Source organism: Oncorhynchus clarkii, chromosome 7, assembly GCF_045791955.1.
Source record: "Oncorhynchus clarkii lewisi isolate Uvic-CL-2024 chromosome 7, UVic_Ocla_1.0, whole genome shotgun sequence".
In the NCBI taxonomy this organism is placed as follows: domain Eukaryota; kingdom Metazoa; phylum Chordata; class Actinopteri; order Salmoniformes; family Salmonidae; genus Oncorhynchus; species Oncorhynchus clarkii.
The window spans coordinates 25,269,564-25,289,411 of NC_092153.1; the positions used below are offsets into that span (position 1 = coordinate 25,269,564).

Genomic DNA, 19,848 nt, shown 5'->3' on the forward strand with positions numbered 1-19,848 from the left:
GACAAACTAAATGCCTTTAATGCTCACTTCGAGGCAAGCAACACTGAAGCATGCATGAGAGCACCTGCTCTTCCGGACGACTGTGTGATCACGCTCTCTGTAGCCAATGTGAACAAGATCTTTAAACAGGTCAACATTCACAAAGCCGCGGGGCCAGACGGAATACCAGAACATGTACTCAAAGAATGCGCAGCCAAACTGCCCCCGAGTCTTCACTGACATTTTCAACCTCTCTCGAGTCTGTAATACCTACATGTTTCAAACAGACCAACATAGTCCCTTTGTCTAAGGAAGCGAAGGTAACCCGCCTAAATGATTACCGCCCCGGTAGCCATGAAGTGTTTTGAAAGGCTGGTCATGGCTCACAACACCATCATGCCAGAAACCCTAGACACATTCCAATTTGCACACCGCCCCAACAGATGATGCAATTTCTATTGCACTCCACACTGCCCTTTCCCACCTGGACAAAATAAACACCTATGTGAGAATGCTGTTCATTGACTACAGCTCAGCATTCAACACCATAGTGCCCACGAAGCTTGTCACTAAGCTAAGGACCCTGGGACTAAACATCCCCACTGCAACTGGATCCTGGACTTCCTGATGGGCCACCCCCAGGTGGTAAGGGTAGGTAACAACACATCTGCCACGCTTATCCTCAACACTGGGGCCCCTCAGGGGTGCATGCTTATTCCCCTCCTGTGTTGCCTGTTCACCCACAACTGTGTGGCCAAGCACGACTCCATCATTAAGTTTGCTGAGGACACAACAGCTGTAGGCCTGATCACCGACAACGATGAGACAGCTTATAGGGGGGAGGTGAGAGACTCGGCAGTGTGGTGCCAAGACAACAACCTATTGCTCAATGTGAGAAAGACAAAGGAGCTGATCGTAGACTATAGGAAAAGGAGGGCCGAACAGGCCCCTCATTAACAGCTTCAAGTTCCTTGGTGTCCACATCACCACCAAACTATTGTTGTCCAAACACACCAAGATAGTCATGAAGAGGTCACAACAAAACCTTTTCCCCCTCAGGAGACTGAAAATATTTGGCATGGGTCCCCAGACACTCAAAAGGTTCTACAGCTGCACCATCGAGAGAATCCTGACCATTTGCAGCACTGCCTGGTATGGCAACTGCTCAGCATCTGACTAAGGCGCTACAGAGGGTAGTGCGTACGGCCCAGTACATCACTGGGGACAAGCTTCCTGCCATCCAGGACCTATTTAAAAGGCGGTGTCAGTGGAAAGCCCATAAAATTGTCAGAGACTCCAGCCACCCAAGTCATAGACTGTTCTCTCTGCTACCGCACGGTAAGCGGTACCGGAGCATCAAGTCTAGGACCAAAAGGCTCCTTAACAGCTTCTACCCCCAAGCCATAAGACTGCTGAACAACTAATCAAATGGCCACCCGGACTATTGACATTGACCCTCCCACCCCTTTGTTTTTCCACTGCTGCTACTCGCTGTTTACTATTTATGCATACTCACTTTACAAATTACCTCGACTAACCTGTACCCCACGAATTGACTCGGTGCCGGCACCCCCTGTACATAGCCTCGTTATTGTTATGAACATTTATTGTGTTACCTTAGAGTTAATAAAATATTTACTAAATTAAAGAAAATCTATTTATTTAAGTGCATTGTTGGTTAAGGGCTTGAAAGTAAGCATTTCACGGGTAAGGTCCAAACCTGTGGTATCCCGCGCAAGTGACAAATACAATCTGATTTTATTTTATTTAGCATGCTGACTGCAGGAATGTCCACCAGAGCGGTTGCCAGAGATTTTAATATAAATTTTTCACCATCGTAAGCCGCCTCCGACGTCGTTTTAGAGAATTTCCCAGTACGTCCAACCGGCCTCACAACCGCAGATCACAGCCCAGGGCCTCCACATCCAGCTTCTTCACCTGCGGGACCGTCTGTGACCAGCCACCCGGACAACTGATGAAACTGTGGGTTTCTGCACAAAGGGAAGCTCATCTGTGTGCTTGTGGCCCTCGCCAGGGTCTTGACCTGACTGCAGTTCAGCATCGTAATCGTCTTCAGTGGGCAAATGCTCACCTTCGATGGCCACTGGCACACTCGAGAAGTGTTCTCTTCACGGATGAATGCCGGTTTCAACTGTACCTGGCAAACGGTTCGCGGATGTCAACGTTGTGAACAGAGTGCCTCATGGTGGCGGTGGGGTTATGGTATATTGCATGTTGAATTGATATTTTTGCTGAGTGTAGCACTGTGTAGGCGAAGTAGCCTAACACATGAATACATAACGGGTGGGACATACTTATAACGCACAGAGCTAGTAGAATGGCTACTGGTAGAACAACTGACTTTCAGTCCAGATTTCTGTGTGTTCTGCCCCTCTCTCTTCTCCCCGCATCTCTCTCTCCCCCCCACACCGGCCACCAGCTGCATGTGATACGATATGCAGCTAACAGCCAATCTGCTTAACTTAAGTGATAAAGAAAACAAAAAAAGGCCCCTGTGCACACATACAGAGTGGTCCCCGCCAGACAGTCACAGCAGTGGCTGGATGATCGGGTTTAGGCTGAGCCTGTTTAAGTGAATTCTCCACCCAGGCTTTTGTTAGTAGGTGGAGATGACAAAAGCAGCCTTATTGAATTAGTCTCAGTCGATGTGGGGGAGCTCCACAGGGTCACGTCCTAACTTGGTTAGTAAGGGGTTGAGGGGTGGCAGGAAGGGGTCCTAAAAGGTTTAAAAAAGGGTTAAAAAGAGAGGCATTGAAAAAAGTGTTCATGCACGGCTGGACCCTGGGCAAGCTAACAGGCTACAGTGCTAATCCAGTTAGTGGCCGAGCCCCATCCCAGAGTGCTGGAGGAGTTAGCGAGGAGCTGTGCCCCAGAACAGCAGGGGTTAGGGGGGACGCGGTGAGAGGGATTTGGGTGGGGTGAGTGAGTAACTTGCAGGTGGTGAATGTTGTGGTAGGGGGTGGCAGAAAGAAGACGGGGGGGGGGGGGGGGTCAGAGAGGGGCTGGCACTCTGCTCTGGGTCATGGAACATCTAAAGGATGGTGGGAGAGGAGGAGAGACTGAAAGAAAGGGGGAGTAGGAAGAGAGAAAAGGGGACTAAGGAAAGCATAGAATATGAGGAGAAAGGGGGGGATAGGGAAAGGAGAAGAGAGAACTTGGGGAGGCCGGGAAAAGTGGAGTAGGGAAAAGTGTGAGAGGTTAAGTTTTTTCTGTAACGGTACACCTTGGCCTAGATGTTTACATTAAAGGACGTGACTTATCCCAAAGAATGCCAGAGCCGCACTTAAATCCTCTTTCAAAGGCAGTGAATTAAAACCTGAGCTTCTCTTTACATAGCAGTTTCAAATTATGTGAGGTTGTTAAATGAACATGCAAGCAAGTATGCGTAGTCATGCAACCACTCACCTACAACTGCACACGTATACTCACAAACGTACATTGTTGCGCCGTCTCATACACACTCACACTCGTTCACATTCTCCCACACACACACACCCTGATGTTTTTACAATTTTTATTTATTTTACCTTTATTTAACTAGGGAAGTCAGCTCAATGACGGCCTAGGAACAGTGGGTTAACTGCCTTGTTCAGGGGCAGAACGACAGATTTGTACCTTGTCAGCTCAGGGACTGGAACTTGCAACCTTTCGGTTACTAGCCCAATGCTCTAACCACTAGGCTACCCTGCTGCACCTAGTGAGTGTGTGTGTGCGCGCGTGCGCCTGCATTCAGCCTGGCCTTGGCAGTCAGCTAAAGTGAAACCCACCCGGGGAGCCCTGGGAAACGTAGTGTTTGTTTAACCCTGGAGAGCCTCCAAAAAGGGCTCAGCTGTCTAGGAGAGACCCAAGCTGGGATATACAGGGAGAGCCTCTGGCTCAACAGCCATACTTCGCTGTCGGATGCTCATATTTGTCACACAGCCAGTGAAACAACATATGACAAAACATGAGATGTGGGCAGTGTCCAGATACCCCAGCGGCCTACTATTTAGGATGTAACTATGGGTATGTGAAATGTATGATATGTGAAATTGAGTATGCTATAAATGCCAGAATGTTACACTCATTTAGTACAAATCCACTGCAGGCTATGGAGGAAGAGAATCTACTAAACAATTTAGCAAAAGATGACATTCTCAGTGTGTGTGAGCCTACAATGTTGATATTTGTTACTTACAGCCTACATTTTTACTAAACAGTACGCTCTAAATAGTATGTAGTTTGATTAGTGCAGATGTCGTTTTAGTAAGTAGTAGGCAAGACAAATTTCGGACACGGCCGTGGTGTTTCCCCGACCAATAGGCTAGGGCCGAGCAACACTACTAACTAATACAAGGAACACGTAAAAGCAGGCGAGCAACTTTGGTTTTAGAAGTGGGGGGAACATAATTCCTATACATACATTTAGTTCTCCAGTCAGATAAACACTCCAAACAGACTACCAGACCGCTCGGATGCATCCGCATGGTCCTAAAGCACACCGTTGCCTTGTTTTGTATCGCATTCCAATGATAAAACTGGGGGGAGGGGGACAAAAACTTCCTTTCAGAATGTGGGGGGGGGGCACCGCGTAAAAGTATATACATTTTTTTTTTTATGAATTACTATGTTACCACCCAACAGTGTTCCTATCCTATACCAATAGTTTAAGTGGACTGAAATACTCTATGTGCCAGTACACATTTTGACTGCAGTTAGTCTTTTTATTTAGGTATTTTTAAAAGACAATATTCCATAAGAGGTGCCGGTACTCAAGCAGTTGAACATTTGAGTTGTGTACTGGCCCAATTCAAACACTGTCCGAAACCAACATGTAACACCAAATGATGGGTGTTATTTTACTGTTTATTCCATATAGCCCTGAACTTTAAAATCAGTCTGTGGTGCTGTACTGTGGTACGTACTGGCCTTGAGGGTGTAGGCGTTGACCTCTATCTCTCCTCCTCTTGGTGGCTGAAAGTAGGGGGGCTGGCGTTCGTAGGGGTCAGGATCGGAGTACGGGCTGGAGTGGCCCGTGGAGCCTCCGCCGCTGCCCGCTGGGCTCACTGTCGCCCCCCTCTGGAGCTCCTGTGCTTCGAACACTGCCACCAGCTGAAATACAATCACAGACGCACAACGGGACTGGAATCATACAGGAGGAGAAACAATAGGGCGGTATGGTTGCTTAGCAGGTCGCTGAAAGGTCGCTGGTTCGAATAACTGAGCTCCCGGGCTATTACTATGGCTGACCCTGTAAAACAACACATTTCACTGCACCTAGCCGTTGTGTGTGACAATAAAACATGCATTTTCTTCATTTAAATACAATATTATCATGCTGTAATAGAGTCATAGTGTACACCAACCGGACACACACAGTCAAATGGCCCATTTCCAAATGGATGGCAAGTCAAACCTGAGTGGGTGGGTGTCAGAATGTGTGAAAGCGTTCGGACCGTCAACAGAGAAAGAGAGAGAAAGAGAGAGAGAGAGAGCAGGGGGCAACCTGGTCTAGTTAGACCCTTTTACGGATGTAGTGGTGTCACACCAGTCAATGCTCATGTTCATGCTCTTTGCACATACAGCTGCGATTCATCTCTGTGGGAAGAAAAACAGGTGGGAAATGCAGTTAACATTAGCATAAGCCTGACAGACACACACCGTCTCCCGCTTCCGCGTACGCAAACGCACAAACAGACTTATCTACCAAACAGTAGGGAGAGGGATGTGCATTCGAGGCCAGGAGGAGTGCGTGGCGCTCCGCAAATACCATCAATCAACAGCGTGAGGGATGGCGAGCGAGCGGAGCGAGAGAGAAAGAGAATGTGTGTGTGTGTGTGAATGCCAGCCAAACTTTAGCGTTACTCCCCTCCCACATAATGTGATTTATAGGGATCAAAATGGCTCTATCGCTCTCTGTCAACCCAAGCCGGTGCGTGAGTGTATACCAACAAGAGCAGCATACGAATGTGATCTGTGCATTCCAAAATAATAATACTACATTGAAGTTAGGACTAATTTGTCTTATCTTGGCAGCAAAATGCATTCCATGAGGCCAGTTCAGTAAACCCATTTAGACATACAAAATCAGAAACATATGCACAGTGTGTGTCTGTTTGTCTGTGTTCCCGTGTGTTAATCGCTACTGGTAAACTGTACACACACACACACACACACACACACACACACACACACACACACACACACACACACACACACACACACACACACACACACACACACACACACACACACACACAGGATGTGAAACGGCTAGCTTAGTTAGCGTGGGCGCTAAATAGCGTTTCAATCAGTGACGTCACTTGCTCTGAGACCTTGAAGTAGTAGTTTCCCTTGCTCTGCAAGGGCCGCGGCTTTTGTGGAGTGATGGGTAACGATGCTTCGAGGGTGACTGTTGATGTGTGCAGAAGGTCCCTGGTTCGCGCCCGGGTATGGGCGAGGGGATGGTTTAAAATTATACTGTTACATTGATGCTGTTGACCCGGATTACTGGTTGCTGCGGAAAAGGAGGAAGGTCAAAAGGGGGGTGAGTGTAACGGATGTGAAACGGCTAGCTTAGTTAGCGTGGGCGCTAAATAGCGTTTCAATCAGTGACGTCACTTGCTCTGAGACCTTGAAGTAGTAGTTCCCCTTGCTCTGCAAGGGCCGCGGCTTTTGTGGAGCGATGGGTAACGACGCTTCGTAGGTGTCAGTTGTTGATGTGTGCAGAAGGTCCCTGGTTCACGCCCGGGTATGGGCGAGGGGACGGTCTAAACTTGTACTGTTACACACACACACACACACACACACACACACACACACACACACACACACACGTAAGATTTGAGGTGTGTACGCATCGGAATAAATAGTCAAATTAAATCTGACAGGAGAATCAGAACCTGTCAAACACAATGACATAGTTGCCTCCACGAGCTGGATGGAGACAGGGATGGAGAACAGAGGGTGAAGAGAGAGATGAGACAGACAGAGAGACCGAGAGAGAGACACACAGAGAGAGACACAGAGAGAGACACAGAAAGAGACACAGAAAGAGAGACAGAAAGAGAGAGACACAGAGAGAGAAAATGAGAGAGATCGAGAGACAGAGATTAGAGGGTAGCGCTCCTCCGATACGCTGCCGTGAATTTGTCATTTGACAAATTAGCACTGTGGCGTGACGCTCTCATTAAACAGTGCTAGCACAGGAAATGACCACTTAATGAAAGAGAGAATGACAATCAGAACAGGGGGAAGAAAACAAGACCGAGAGGAAGAACACTGGGACATTAATGCATGAAGAAAGAGAGAGCCAGAGATGAATCGGAGGGAGGTGTGTGTGTGTGAGAGCGAGAGGGAGTGAGTGAGAGGAAATGAGTGAGCAAGAGGAAGAGAATCACAGAGAAAGAGAGGGAGAGGGGGAATTTTTCAAAATCATATGCACCCATAACTGGGGGGGGGGGGAGAAAACAATAAGCAATAACACGGTGGGTAGAAATCAATCATACATCACCGTGTGAATGTCACGCCTCTCACTCTCCCTTTCTGCCATGATTCAATACCCTGACACCTCCACGCCCCAAACCAGAGGAAATTGGCCGCATCAGAGCATCAGCTGGAGGGAGGGAGGGGCCATCAGAGAAAAGCATATCCACTATGTGATTGATGGATGCCTCGGTCCCTTCAGTTCTCCTGCTCTTTTCCTTCTCTACCGCTTTCTAAATCAGATGGCCTTGTCCCTCAGAGAGGATGAGAGAGTTGACCAATGTGGATGTGATGAGGTGAGAGAGTCAGAGAAACCCCACAGTGTCACGAAGAGCTGAAAAACAAGCACCTGTAGAGAGCGAGAGCCATCTCTACTCCTTGATACAAACGTCGTCAGTGTCACACACACAGCTCTCCTCAATTAGTCTTGCCTCTGGGCACTAGCGCAGAGGATAGCCTAGAGTAGCATGTAAATTGGTAGTAGAGGGCTATACAGGTTGTCTAGCCAATAGCCATGTTTTAGTAGGAACAGTAGGTAGTGGACTTCAACATAGTCCCAACCTCTTTATACTCTGTTAGGAAAACGCTGGAGTCTTCTGTGTGTGTGTGTGTGTGTAAGTTTACTGTTTATCTAACGCTCGACTCAGCTAATGAGTCAAACGTACAGGCAGTCAGTGCAAATTTTTATGGAAGCTTTTAACTAAAATGCTAACGAGTGCACTAAATGCAATGACGGGCAAATCCAGCTCATGAAGTTATACAAGTATAGCTATAGCTAGAGCGTGGACATTTACAAGCGAAAGTGAAAGATTACAAAATTGTGATGCATGCTTGTCTGATGGAAGAACATTAACATCGACTGGGCTGTAGTGGAGCGGGTCGAGAGTTTCAAGTTCCTTGGTGTCCACATCACCAATGGACTATCATGGTCCAAACACACCAAGATATTCATGAAGAGGGCACAACAAAACCTATTCCCCCTCAAGAGACTGAAAAGATTTGGCATGGGTCCCCAGATCCTCAAAAGGTTCTACAGCTGCACCATCGAGAGCATCCTGACCATTTGCATCACCGCCTGGTATGGCAACTGCTCGCCATCTGACCGTAAGGCGCTACAGAGGGTAGTGCGTACGGCCCAGTACATCACTGGGGCCAAGCTTCCTGCCATCCAGGACCTATTTAAAAGGCGGTGTCAGAGGAAAGCCCATAAAATTGTCATTGACTCCAGCCACCCAAGTCATAGACTGTTCTCTCTGCTACCGCACGGTAAGCGGTATCGGAGCGCCAAGTCTAGGACCAAAAGGCTCCTTAACAGCTTCTACCCCCAAGCCATAAGACTGCTGAACAATTAATCAAATGGCCACCCAGACTATATACATTGACCACCCTACTCTATTTGTGTTGTACACTGCTGCTACTCGCTGTTAATTATCCATGCATAGTCACTTCACCCCTACCTACATGTACATAATTACCTCGACTAACCTGTACCCCCACACACTGACTCGGTACTGGTACCCCCTGTATATAGCCTCGTTATTGTTATTTTATTGTGTCACTTTTTTATTATTTATTTGGTAAATACTTTCTTAACTTCCTGAACTGCACTGTTATTTATGGGCTAAGTAAGCAAGCATCCCGTGGTAAGTTCTACACTTGTTGTATTCGGCGCATGTGACAAATAAAAGCTTGATTTGATGTGTACACAGAGCAGAGAGGAGAGGGGAAAAAAACACTAGTGGGAAGCACAGGGGGGGGGGGGGGGGGGGGGGCTGTACAGATATCTCATCCAGACCTCTGACTTCTCAAACACAGCAGAAAGCTAACACCCCATCTCCTTATTAATTCAGCCACTTACTTAGTTAACTAACGAAAACCCGGCTGGAGAGCGTAGCACATCTTAGACAGTTAGAAGATATCTGACAGCAGACATTTAGTTGTGAATTGCACACAAGTGCATCACCTCCTGTGCGACGCACAGCAGAGAGAGACTCGGCGATAGATACAGAACGCAGGTGGACTCAGCAGCTCCCGCGTTCTCCCATTGTGCTCTTCACAACCAACACTCGACTGGCTGCTGTTCTGGGGAACTACGGTAAGCTTCAATCAAGAAAAATTGTGTGACGGGCAAAAATGAAGAACGCGGTCTGTTTTTTCATCTCCTAACGCATTGGACAAGTTGACTGTAGGTTTCTACTGAAAAAGTAGCTACAAATATTCAAATGTGTTCAAAAAACCTGAACAAGATACTTTCAGCGGTATCGACGGCATATGTAAACACCATCCAGTGCGCATTTCCAAATACCCCGAGATACACGGTATACCGCCCAACCCTACTGACAGGTGACACGCGGTGTCAACCATACCATGCCATCTCAACCCAATTATATAAAAGTCTCTGAATCAGGCGGGTCCTATTTGGCCCGATGGTTGGATGGGGACACGGTCTCACCATCCCGATTCTCCACCCGTTACCCAAAGTGTGGACGGGCACACTTCCCATCATGTGCTTAAAACCATTGGATTGGTGAATCATTAGCTGGAAGGAGTTTCCACTATTGTTCATTTCAGTCTCAAGGTTCACATATAGGAGCTGCTGGAACACATGCTTGCGCACACACCCTACAGGGGAACAGATGAACAGTGCCACCTAGCTCGAAGCAACAGCAACTACAGCTCAGCGTCTTTCAAACATATCACACACACCGCCACACAGTCACAACCACTGCACCACAATACCCTACACCTGCCCCTCCCCACATACATAGTTAATCTCTCTCCAACCATTCCTTCTCTTCTCCTCATCCTCTCCGTTGGTGTGTGCCACATCTATGGGGCCGCTGTGCTTTCGTCTGCCTGTCATGTATCTTAAGAGTCGACCTCTCTCTCCCTATCCCCCCCCCCCCCCTCCTCTCCTTTGAAACTCCTAGCATGCATAATGCGGGAAGCGAGGCGCGGGCCGCATCCTGATGGTAATACAGTTATCCAATCATCTCGGCCCACCCCCCCCCATACGCACAAACTGCCAGGAAACTGTTCAGCTTAAAGTGTGGGTAGGGCCTTCTCTTAAATATAGGGTCTCCCCTAAACCTCTGACAGAAGTAGAACACTTTACACCTCTGTCAGCACACAGTCTGCTTGCCAAAAGGGTACCATATTTCCTAGGTAGTACACTACTTTGGACCAGGACCCATACAGAATAGGGTGCCATTTGGTACACAGCCTTAGTCATAGGTTGAATCAGATGTCAAACCTGATGGAAGACGCTTTTCAGATACTGAAATGCATGTGGAATCACGTGTCAAAATAGTGAAAAAATAGAACGAAGGGAAAAGTGCCGGGCCCTTAAAATCGCATCCCTCCTTGCTCCTTTCCTTGAAGCAATCACTGATCTGACATTGCTAGATTGGTGAAAGGCTACTTACTGGATATGATAGAACCGTTCCTAACCCTACACTAATCAAGTCATCAAGGAAGGGAGGAAGAAAGAATGCACTTGGGCGACTCTGGTATCTGAGGATGTGATGAATGGAAGAAGACTCATGACATCAGTAGGCAGGTTATAATTTCATGCGGTGCAATGCTAAAAGTACATGCATACCCAAATGTACTCCAATGATGCAACGCTTTATGCATCTGTGCACACACACACACACACACACACACACACACACGTGGTCAGTCTAACACACAATGCTGTTAAAGCAAGTAGGGAATTGAACCGATTGCCATCTGGACTAAGTAACTACGTCTACTTCCCTGTGTGTCTGTAACATACATCCAGACGTTTTGTTTATTTAACATGGTAAATAAAGTCTTATTTACAATGATGGCCTACTTGAAAAGCTCCCCGGCCAAACCCTCCCCTGACCCGGATGAGGCTTGGCCAATTGTGCGCCGCCCTATTGGACTCCCGATCACGGCCCGGTTGTGATACAGCCCAGGATCGAAACCGTCTGCCGCGACGCCTACTAGCGCCGCGATGCAGTGCCTTATACGGCTGCGCTACTCAGGAGCCCTCCTCGAAAACACACGTCTGGGTTTCAGCATACCCCAGTCTCACACAAATGCATGCATACATAGTACAAAACGCACACACATACACTCCTAACGCACAGACATGGCTGTGAGCATCAGCCAACCCAACTCTCGCACTCCATGAATAACCACACACACACACACACACCCCTACTACATGGGCCTTGGGGAGGTCTGATTAACAACAGCGACAAGACAGCCTATAGGGAGGTGTAATAACCTCTCCCTGAACGTCAACAAAATAACTGATCGTGGACTACAGGAGACAACATCCACAAGATCCTCAGCGGAGACGTAAATATCCAGACATTGTCCTTCCACACCGACACCATGGTGGGAGGCTGAAGAAATTGGTCATGGCCCCTAAGACCCTCACAAACCTCTACAGAATGCACCAGAAAGCATTATGTTGGGCTGTTTCACCGCTTTGTACGGCAATTGCAACGCCCGCTACTCGCAGGGCTCTCCAGAGGAGATGGTGCGGTCAGCCCAACATCACTGGGGGCACACTGCCTGCCCTCCAGGACATCTACGGCACCCGGTGTCACAGGAAGGCCAAGAAGATCATCAACGACCTCAGCCACCCGAGCCAAGTCCAGTTCCAGGGCCTAAAATGAACACTCGCCACCTGCCAAACGCTGGTAGATTTTGGCATTGGTGGGTAAGATGTCTATTCACCAGCCACGTTGGAAGGTGGTCAGGGCTCAACAGGAGCATTTCAATCGCATTTGTGAATACAAAAAAGTGTCAAATATGACCACAGTAAAATAATTGCTGCAGAAGGGGTTTTCAAAGTATTTCTGCCTTTTCGTTTCATAGCTGGTAAATGAAATCGTACAAAGTCAAAGAACTAAGAATCATATATAGGCTATTTCACCTTGTGCAGCAACACTGCCTGGCTGAGGGTTGTGGATACGTGAAGAGCTGAGTGAAAGATTCATTTTTTAGCAGCGGAGCTCACAAGCATAAAAGTCTGTCTAATTTACTTGAAACGAAAGTCTACTGAAGTGAGACTTTGTCCTTGTGTTTCTTGGCTAGCTACATTGTTTTATTCACATGCTCGGTTGTTTTTCCATGTTTGAGTTTCAACTGGCTAAGGAAGAGAAGACAATGCTTCTACTATTCATACTCAATCTCACAGCAGGCACAAACATGTCTGGAGTCCCGCTACCACGATAACCACCTGCCATGTTTGTCTCATCTGTGATATTTAGGTTAAAAGATGCAGGCCACAAAAAATGTAATTAAACAATATACCACATTACTTCTTACTAGTTATACATTTGTATTGGAAACATTATAAAGCAGGTTCATCTTTTTTTGGTTTTGATGTTGTAATTTTAGTGGGAAAAAATATTTTTGTTAGTACAAAATCTGAGTAGCTGGTAGATTTTTAAATCTACCTACCACTGTGGCTGGAGGACCAAATAGAAACTGTTATGCCCTGGCCTATTCACTCTGCTACCATCTAGAAGGCAGAGTCCGTACAGGTGCATCAAAGCTGGGACCGAGACACTGAAAAACAGCTATGATCTCTTATTGATGTCACTTGTTAAATCCAATTCAAATCAGTGTAGATGAAGAGGACATGTTAAAGAAGGATTTTCAAGCCTTGAGGTATATTTTTTGTCTAATTGCCTTTGAACGGCGCATGGTAGTAGGGTGCCAGGCGCACCAGTTTGTGTCAAGAACTGCAATGCTCAACAGTTTCCCGTTTGTATCAAGAATAGTCCACCACCCAAAGGACATCCAGCCAACGTGACAACTGTGGGAAGTATTGGAGTCAACATGGGCTAGCATCCCTGTGGAACGCTTTCGACACTTTGTTGAGTCCATGCCCCAATGAATGGAGGCAGTTCTGAGGACAAAATAAATAATATTAAGAAGGTGTCCTTAAAGTTTTTGTACACCCAGTGTACATACTGTATTCAACATACAGTAGCTCATCTTACACAACTACTGCTGTACAGAGCTTTTCTGTATTTACAGTATATATTGTCCATACTGTCTATACACACACACACACACGTACCTAGGTGTCTGGTTAGACTGTAAACTCTCCTTCCAGACTCACATTAAGCATCTCCAATCCAAACTTAAATCGGCTTCCTATTTCGCAACAAAGCATCCTTCACTCATGCTGCCAAACATACCCTCGTAAAACTGACCATCCTATCGATCCTCGACTTCGGCGATGTCATTTACAAAATAGTCTCCAATACCCTACTCAATAAATTGGATGCAGTCTATCACAGTGCCATCCTTTTTGTCACCAAAGCCCCATATACTACCCACCACTGCGACCTGTACGCTCTCGTTGGCTGGCCCTCGCTTCATACTCGTCGCCAATCCCACTGGCTCCAGGTCATCTACAGGACCCTACTAGGTAAAGTTCCCCCTTATCTCAGCTCGCTGGTCACCATAGCAGCACCCACCTGTAGCACCCGCTCGAGCAGGCATATCTCTTGTCACCCCCAAAACCAATTATTTCTTTGGCCGCCTCTCCTTCCAGTTGTCTGCTGCCAATGACTGGAACAAACTACAAAAATCTCTGAAACTGGAAACACTTATCTCGCTCACTAGCTTTAAGCACCAGCTGTCAGAGCAGCTCACAGATTACAGCACCTGTACATAGCCCACCTATAATTTAGGCCAAACAACTACCTCTTTCCCTACTGTATTTATTTTATTTTATTTATTTTGCTCCTTTGCACCCCATTATTTGTATTTCTACTTTGCACTTTCTTCCACTGCAAATCTACCATTCCAGTGTTTAATTGCTAAATTGTATTTACTTTGCCACCATGGCCTTTTTTTTGCCTTTACCTCCCTTATCTCACCTCATTTGCTCACATCGTATATAGAGTTATTTTTCTACTGTGTTATTAACTGTATGTTTGTTTTACTCCATGTGTAACTCTGTGTCGTTGTGTCAAACTGCTTTGCTTTATCTTGGCCAGGTCGCAATTGTAAATGAGAACTTGTTCTCAACTGGCCTACCTGGTTAAATAAAGGTGAAATAAAACATTTTAATAAAAATAAAAAAATGTATATTCCGGACTCCGACGTCGCACGACTTTTTTGGGGGGATTATTTGTTTATTAGTATTGTACTGTTAGACTTTTTGGGGGATATTACTTGTTTATTAGTATTGTACTGTTAGACTTTTTTGGGGGGATTATTTGTTTATTAGTATTGTACTGTTAGACATTGTACTGCATTGCTGGAGCTAGAAACACAAGCATTTCGCCGCACCTGCTTTAACATCTGCTAATCTGTGTACGCGACATATAAACGTTGATTTGAAGGGTTACTCTGTCCAGAAAGCTAGATGTCTCATTATCTCCAGGTGTAAAAGCTGTCTCCCTCTCCCATGCCTGATCTCTTCCATCAATATCTGTGATGACGGAGTGCTCTCTCTGGTGTGTGCCCACTCCACCCACACATTTCATTTCTGACTGATGATTGTAATTCACAAAAACACCCACACGCAAACACACACACAATCAGCTGAGGTACTGTTTGCTAGCTGTGCATTGTGACAGGCCTTATTATTAGTTATGCACACTCAGAGGGTAAACTCTTCATAAATCACGTGGTGCCCAGGGGAACAGGAGGGTAAGTGTGTATGTGTATGTGTGTGTGTCTTTGTCAATTTATGATGGGAGGGAGGAAAGGGGGGGGCCTGAGGCTTCATATATTTGTGACAACACAAAGTCACAGACAATTTTTTTATTTTTTTATGAATTTATCACCCCAACAACGCAAACACATCACTAACGGTCACACTGACTTATCTCCCCTACTCTTTTCCACCATCCACCTCCTCCCAAAAGTCCTTGTGAGAAGCTAATAAAACCGGGTTCTTTTTACCCTGTGGCGAACACAAGGCCAGCTGCTCCCCGCAACCACCCTTCCCCTCCTCATCCCTCCTTTTCCACATTCACCCCCGAGGGTCAGGGAGAGAAATGGAAGGAGTGATTAACTTGGAAGCTGGCAGGCTGGAGCAACCATGACACCTGTGGAGATCTGCTGCCCACTCTTCCAGTCACATAATCACTTGTTCTCTCTTCATAACGCCACCTCTGTTTTTATATTTCCCCCATCACTTCATTGTTTGCTGTCAATCAAGTCCACTTCTGTTAATCATCTCCTAAATTGTTCTTCTTTAATTAAGGACATTTCCTTTCCTTAATTAATTACCACCGGCACACGCTTAGTTTTTTTTTAATAGACACTAAACCACCTCTTAACAGGCACTTAATAACAGACACCTCCTCCTATACTCCTCATTTAACAAAGCCTTGGACTAGCCAACTACGTTACTGATGTGTGCCGACTGGATGAGAGGAACAGAGGGAGGAGAGGGGGAGGAGGAGAGGATAAGAGAGACAGAAAAGGAAAGAGATAAGGCGACGAGGGAAAGCGGAGGGGGAAAGATGTAATTTTTTAAAAGACGGCGAGAGGAAGAGAGAAATAGGAGGGAGGAGAGAGAGAGCAGAAAAGGGAAAGATGGGGAAAAAGGGGAGAGAAATAGGGGGGAGGAGAGAGAGAGCAGAAAAGGGAAGATGGGGAGAAAGGAGGAGAGAAATAGGAGGGAGGAGAGAGAGCAGAAAAGGGAAGATGGGGAGAAAGGAGGAGAGAGAAATAGGAGGGAGGAGAGAGAGCAGAAAAGGGAAAGATGGGGAGAAAGGAGGAGAGAGAAATAGGAGGGAGGAGAGAGCAGAAAAGGGAAAGATGGGGAGAAAGGAGGAGAGAGAAATAGGAGGGAGGAGAGAGAGAGCAGAAAAGGGAAAGATGGGGAGAAAGGAGGAGAGAAATAGGAGGGAGGAGAGAGAGCAGAAAAGGGAAGATGGGGAGAAAGGAGGAGAGAGAAATAGGAGGGAGGAGAGAGAGCAGAAAAGGGAAAGATGGGGAGAAAGGAGGAGAGAGAAATAGGAGGGAGGAGAGAGAGCAGAAAAGGGAAAGATGGGGAGAAAGGAGGAGAAAGTAAAAGAGAAGCAGGCTCAGCTTCATATAATGTTTGTTCCAACCTCACCTTGCAAATAAGCAATAAGAACAATTACAGTGTCTTGGTGATCTCAACCTCTGCAGTAGTGAGTGGGTGTGCTCTCTCAAGCTCACAGCAGAATAATACTAGTGGGTGTTGGAAACACCTGGGACACAAATATAGTTGAGTAAAACATTTTTTTAACCAGACTGATGCTCCACATAATATTTTTCCATGCCACAGGTATTGTTCCATGCCACGACTCAAGGACGGACCGGGAATAGAAATCGGCCTGGGCATTTCTAACATGCATTTCCCGTACCGATCCATTATTTTCCTCAAGACCCCATTTTTTAGACTGGCCCACTGGGATAAAGATGGACCAGCCCATCTGGCATTTGCCTAAACTGCCCTTTGGCCCGTCTGTTTCTGCCACCGCTCATAAGTGTCACAAATAGCAGATGTGATCAAGGCTTACAGTTGAGTCACAATACTCCCTGTAGCCTCTGGTCGTCAACCCTGCTAATATCATCATTCCTTACAGTGTTGACCCAAGGCTCAGAAAGCACTCTGTCCATTCATATCATAATAAAGTCACGTGCAGTACATTCAGCCGACTGGCTTCACCATACTTACTGTTGCCATGGTGAGCTAACCCTCGCAGCTATGGCTAAGGATTTCAAATATTTTAGAGACTTCTAGAATCTCCAAGACGGAAGTATGAATGTCGAACGGGAATTATGAATGGCTAAGACTGTGGTTAAATCTGAAACCCTATTTGCTAATTACTTTCTGTGCAAAGGTAGTGCACTCTATGGAATAGAGTGTCATGTTGTACTCTGGATGGTGGTTGGTCATGTTTAACCTTCAAAGAATGTAAATAGAACATGTAAAAAAAAATAAAAAAAGATAAAAGATAATGTTGGGGGGGGGGGGGGGGGGGGGGTTTAAAGACAGAAGAGCATATAGAAAAATCACTGTTAGAAATGGTGAGATATGGTTATTTTTTTCAGCTGTTAAAGAGTAGTGGCAAGCCTTGGCAAGGGTTTCATGTAAATCCATGAATTTCCTACATTTTGTGAGGTCTATGGTATTACCTGTCACTTCCATGTCAGGCTTATGGAAAGTCACAATAACAACTCAAGCGGGCCATTCAGATGCATTACCGTCTAATCAAGAGATGTCCATTCATTAAGACCATCAATTCATTTGTACGGGCGGGTGGCGCCTTGTGTAAATTGATTGTGACGGATGATTAAAAAAATAATGATGACGGTGCCAATGACCTGTCAGAGAGGACGCAGGTGCAGTTTCAGACGTTTAATTGCGGCTGGAACACAGTAAAGCATTCCCCCCCCCGTGCGTTTTGCTCCCTCCTTCTGTTAACCCCACAACCCCTGGCTCAGGTCCACATGCTGCACGGAGCACGCACACCCCTTCACACTCACCGGTCTCACATAGAGATGTTTGACTTCAAGTTAATTGGAGCAATTAGCTGGGAGGCTGGATGGGGCGGGAACACGCAGCAGGGTACATTACAATGTATTCGGAAAGTATTCAGACCCCTTGACTTTTTCCAAATGTTGTTCCGTTACAGCCTTACTCTAAAATGGATTCAATACATGTTTATTCTCATTCTGCACACAATACTGCATAATGACGAAGCAAAAACTACATTTGCACATTCATTAAAAATAAATAACATAAATACCTTATTTACATAAGAATTCAGACCCTTTGCTATGAGACTCGAAATTGAGATCAGGTGCATTGATCATCCTGGATTGGAGTCCAACTGTGGTACATGCAATTGATTGAACATGATTTGGAAAGGCACACACTTCTCTATTTAAGGTCCCACAGTTGACAGTGCATGTCAGAGGTCGAAGGAATTGTCCATAGAGCTCCGAGACAGGATTGTGTCGAGGCACCGATCTGGGGAAGGGTACCAAAAATTGTCTGCAGCATTGAAGGTTGCCAAGAACACAGTGGCCTCCATCATTCTTAAATGGAAGAAGTTAGGAACCACTAAGACACTTCCTAGAGCTGGCCGCCCAGCCAAACTGAGCAATCAGGGAAGAAAGGCCTTGGTCAGGGAGGTGACCAAGAAACCGATGGTCACTCTGACAGAGCTCAAGGAGGTCCTCTGTGAAGAAACCACCTCTTCAGAACTCCACCAATCAGGCGTTTATGGCAGAATGGCCAGACGGAAGCCACTCCTTAGTAAAAGGCACATGACAGCCTGCTTGGAGTTTGCTAAAAGGCACCTAAAAGGACCAGAGAAACAAGATTCTCTGGTCTGATGAAACCAGTTGATCAAGGTCTGGTTGAGCAGCTCATTTCTAAAATGTGGTTTGTTAGAGGGGGACAGGGATAAAAGCCTGCACATGCATTAGCTCTCTTGGGAGGATGGTGGACCACCCTTGATGTAAAACCCTGCAACATTCCAACCAAATACACTTAATGGCTTTTGAAATAATTCACTCATTCAATATATCAAAAATCAAATAATATGGAAGGCAACAAATCTTTTTATTCAGCTGAAGCATGCCCACACAATTTTTTTGTCATGAAATTTACATTTTCTAGTTTAGTCAAATGTATCTTGGCTACCTTAAGTGTTTACTTTGCAACTCAATAGATGTTAGTCAGCCTGCAATGTCGCATACGTTGGATGCCCTAATCAATCTACAACATTTTTTGAAGCCACATAATCCAAAAGAAAGGCTACATCAAAAAAAAATCCCTACAATTAAAATGTTCACGATTAACTAATTCTTATTTCGATTCACATGATTTGTTTCAATGCGATTGAACCGAATACCAACTAAGTGAACAGTTTGTTTGGTCAAAAATAAATGTTTAAATGAAATCATACGAATTGTTCAAAATAGTAAATTGACTTTGTATGGCCTTATTCACAAGTGTCCGAGGGATAAGATTTTTGGGACATGACATGAAGAAAACATTAATAGCCTACATGTTAATAATGGCTAAACAGTTAACTACAGGGTACCCTAGTAAGTCTGTACTCTATCCTATTTTATAGCCTATGCCTACCTGATGCAGCAATGTCCGACTGTCTCTCTCTCCTTGAGAATCAGCCGCACATATGCAGGTCATGTGATCAGGTCATGTGACGCGGTAAAGCTTAATTCCGATCCCAGCTGATGTGGATTTTTATTTTATTTGATAAAATATTTTTTTAAACCGAGACTAAATAAATGACATTAACAGAAATACATGTCCATGACTTTTCCAAAACGTTTAGGATTTGATCCTTTTCAAGGACACCATTTTAAAATTCCATGACTTTTCCAGGAGTTTCACGACCATACGAAACCTCGAAAGGTTTC

At 45.8% G+C, this 19,848-nt stretch overlaps 1 protein-coding gene across 1 annotated transcript in view; it reads right to left on the minus strand.

The window, feature by feature from the left end:
- Nucleotides 1-19,848, minus strand: part of LOC139413113 (partitioning defective 3 homolog B-like) — a 166,093-nt gene that overhangs the window by 117,557 nt on the left and 28,688 nt on the right. Inside the window, exon 3 of the mRNA XM_071160175.1 lies at nucleotides 4,905-5,091. Coding sequence (XP_071016276.1) covers nucleotides 4,905-5,091 — 187 coding nt within the window. The remainder of the gene's footprint in view (nucleotides 1-4,904; nucleotides 5,092-19,848) is intronic.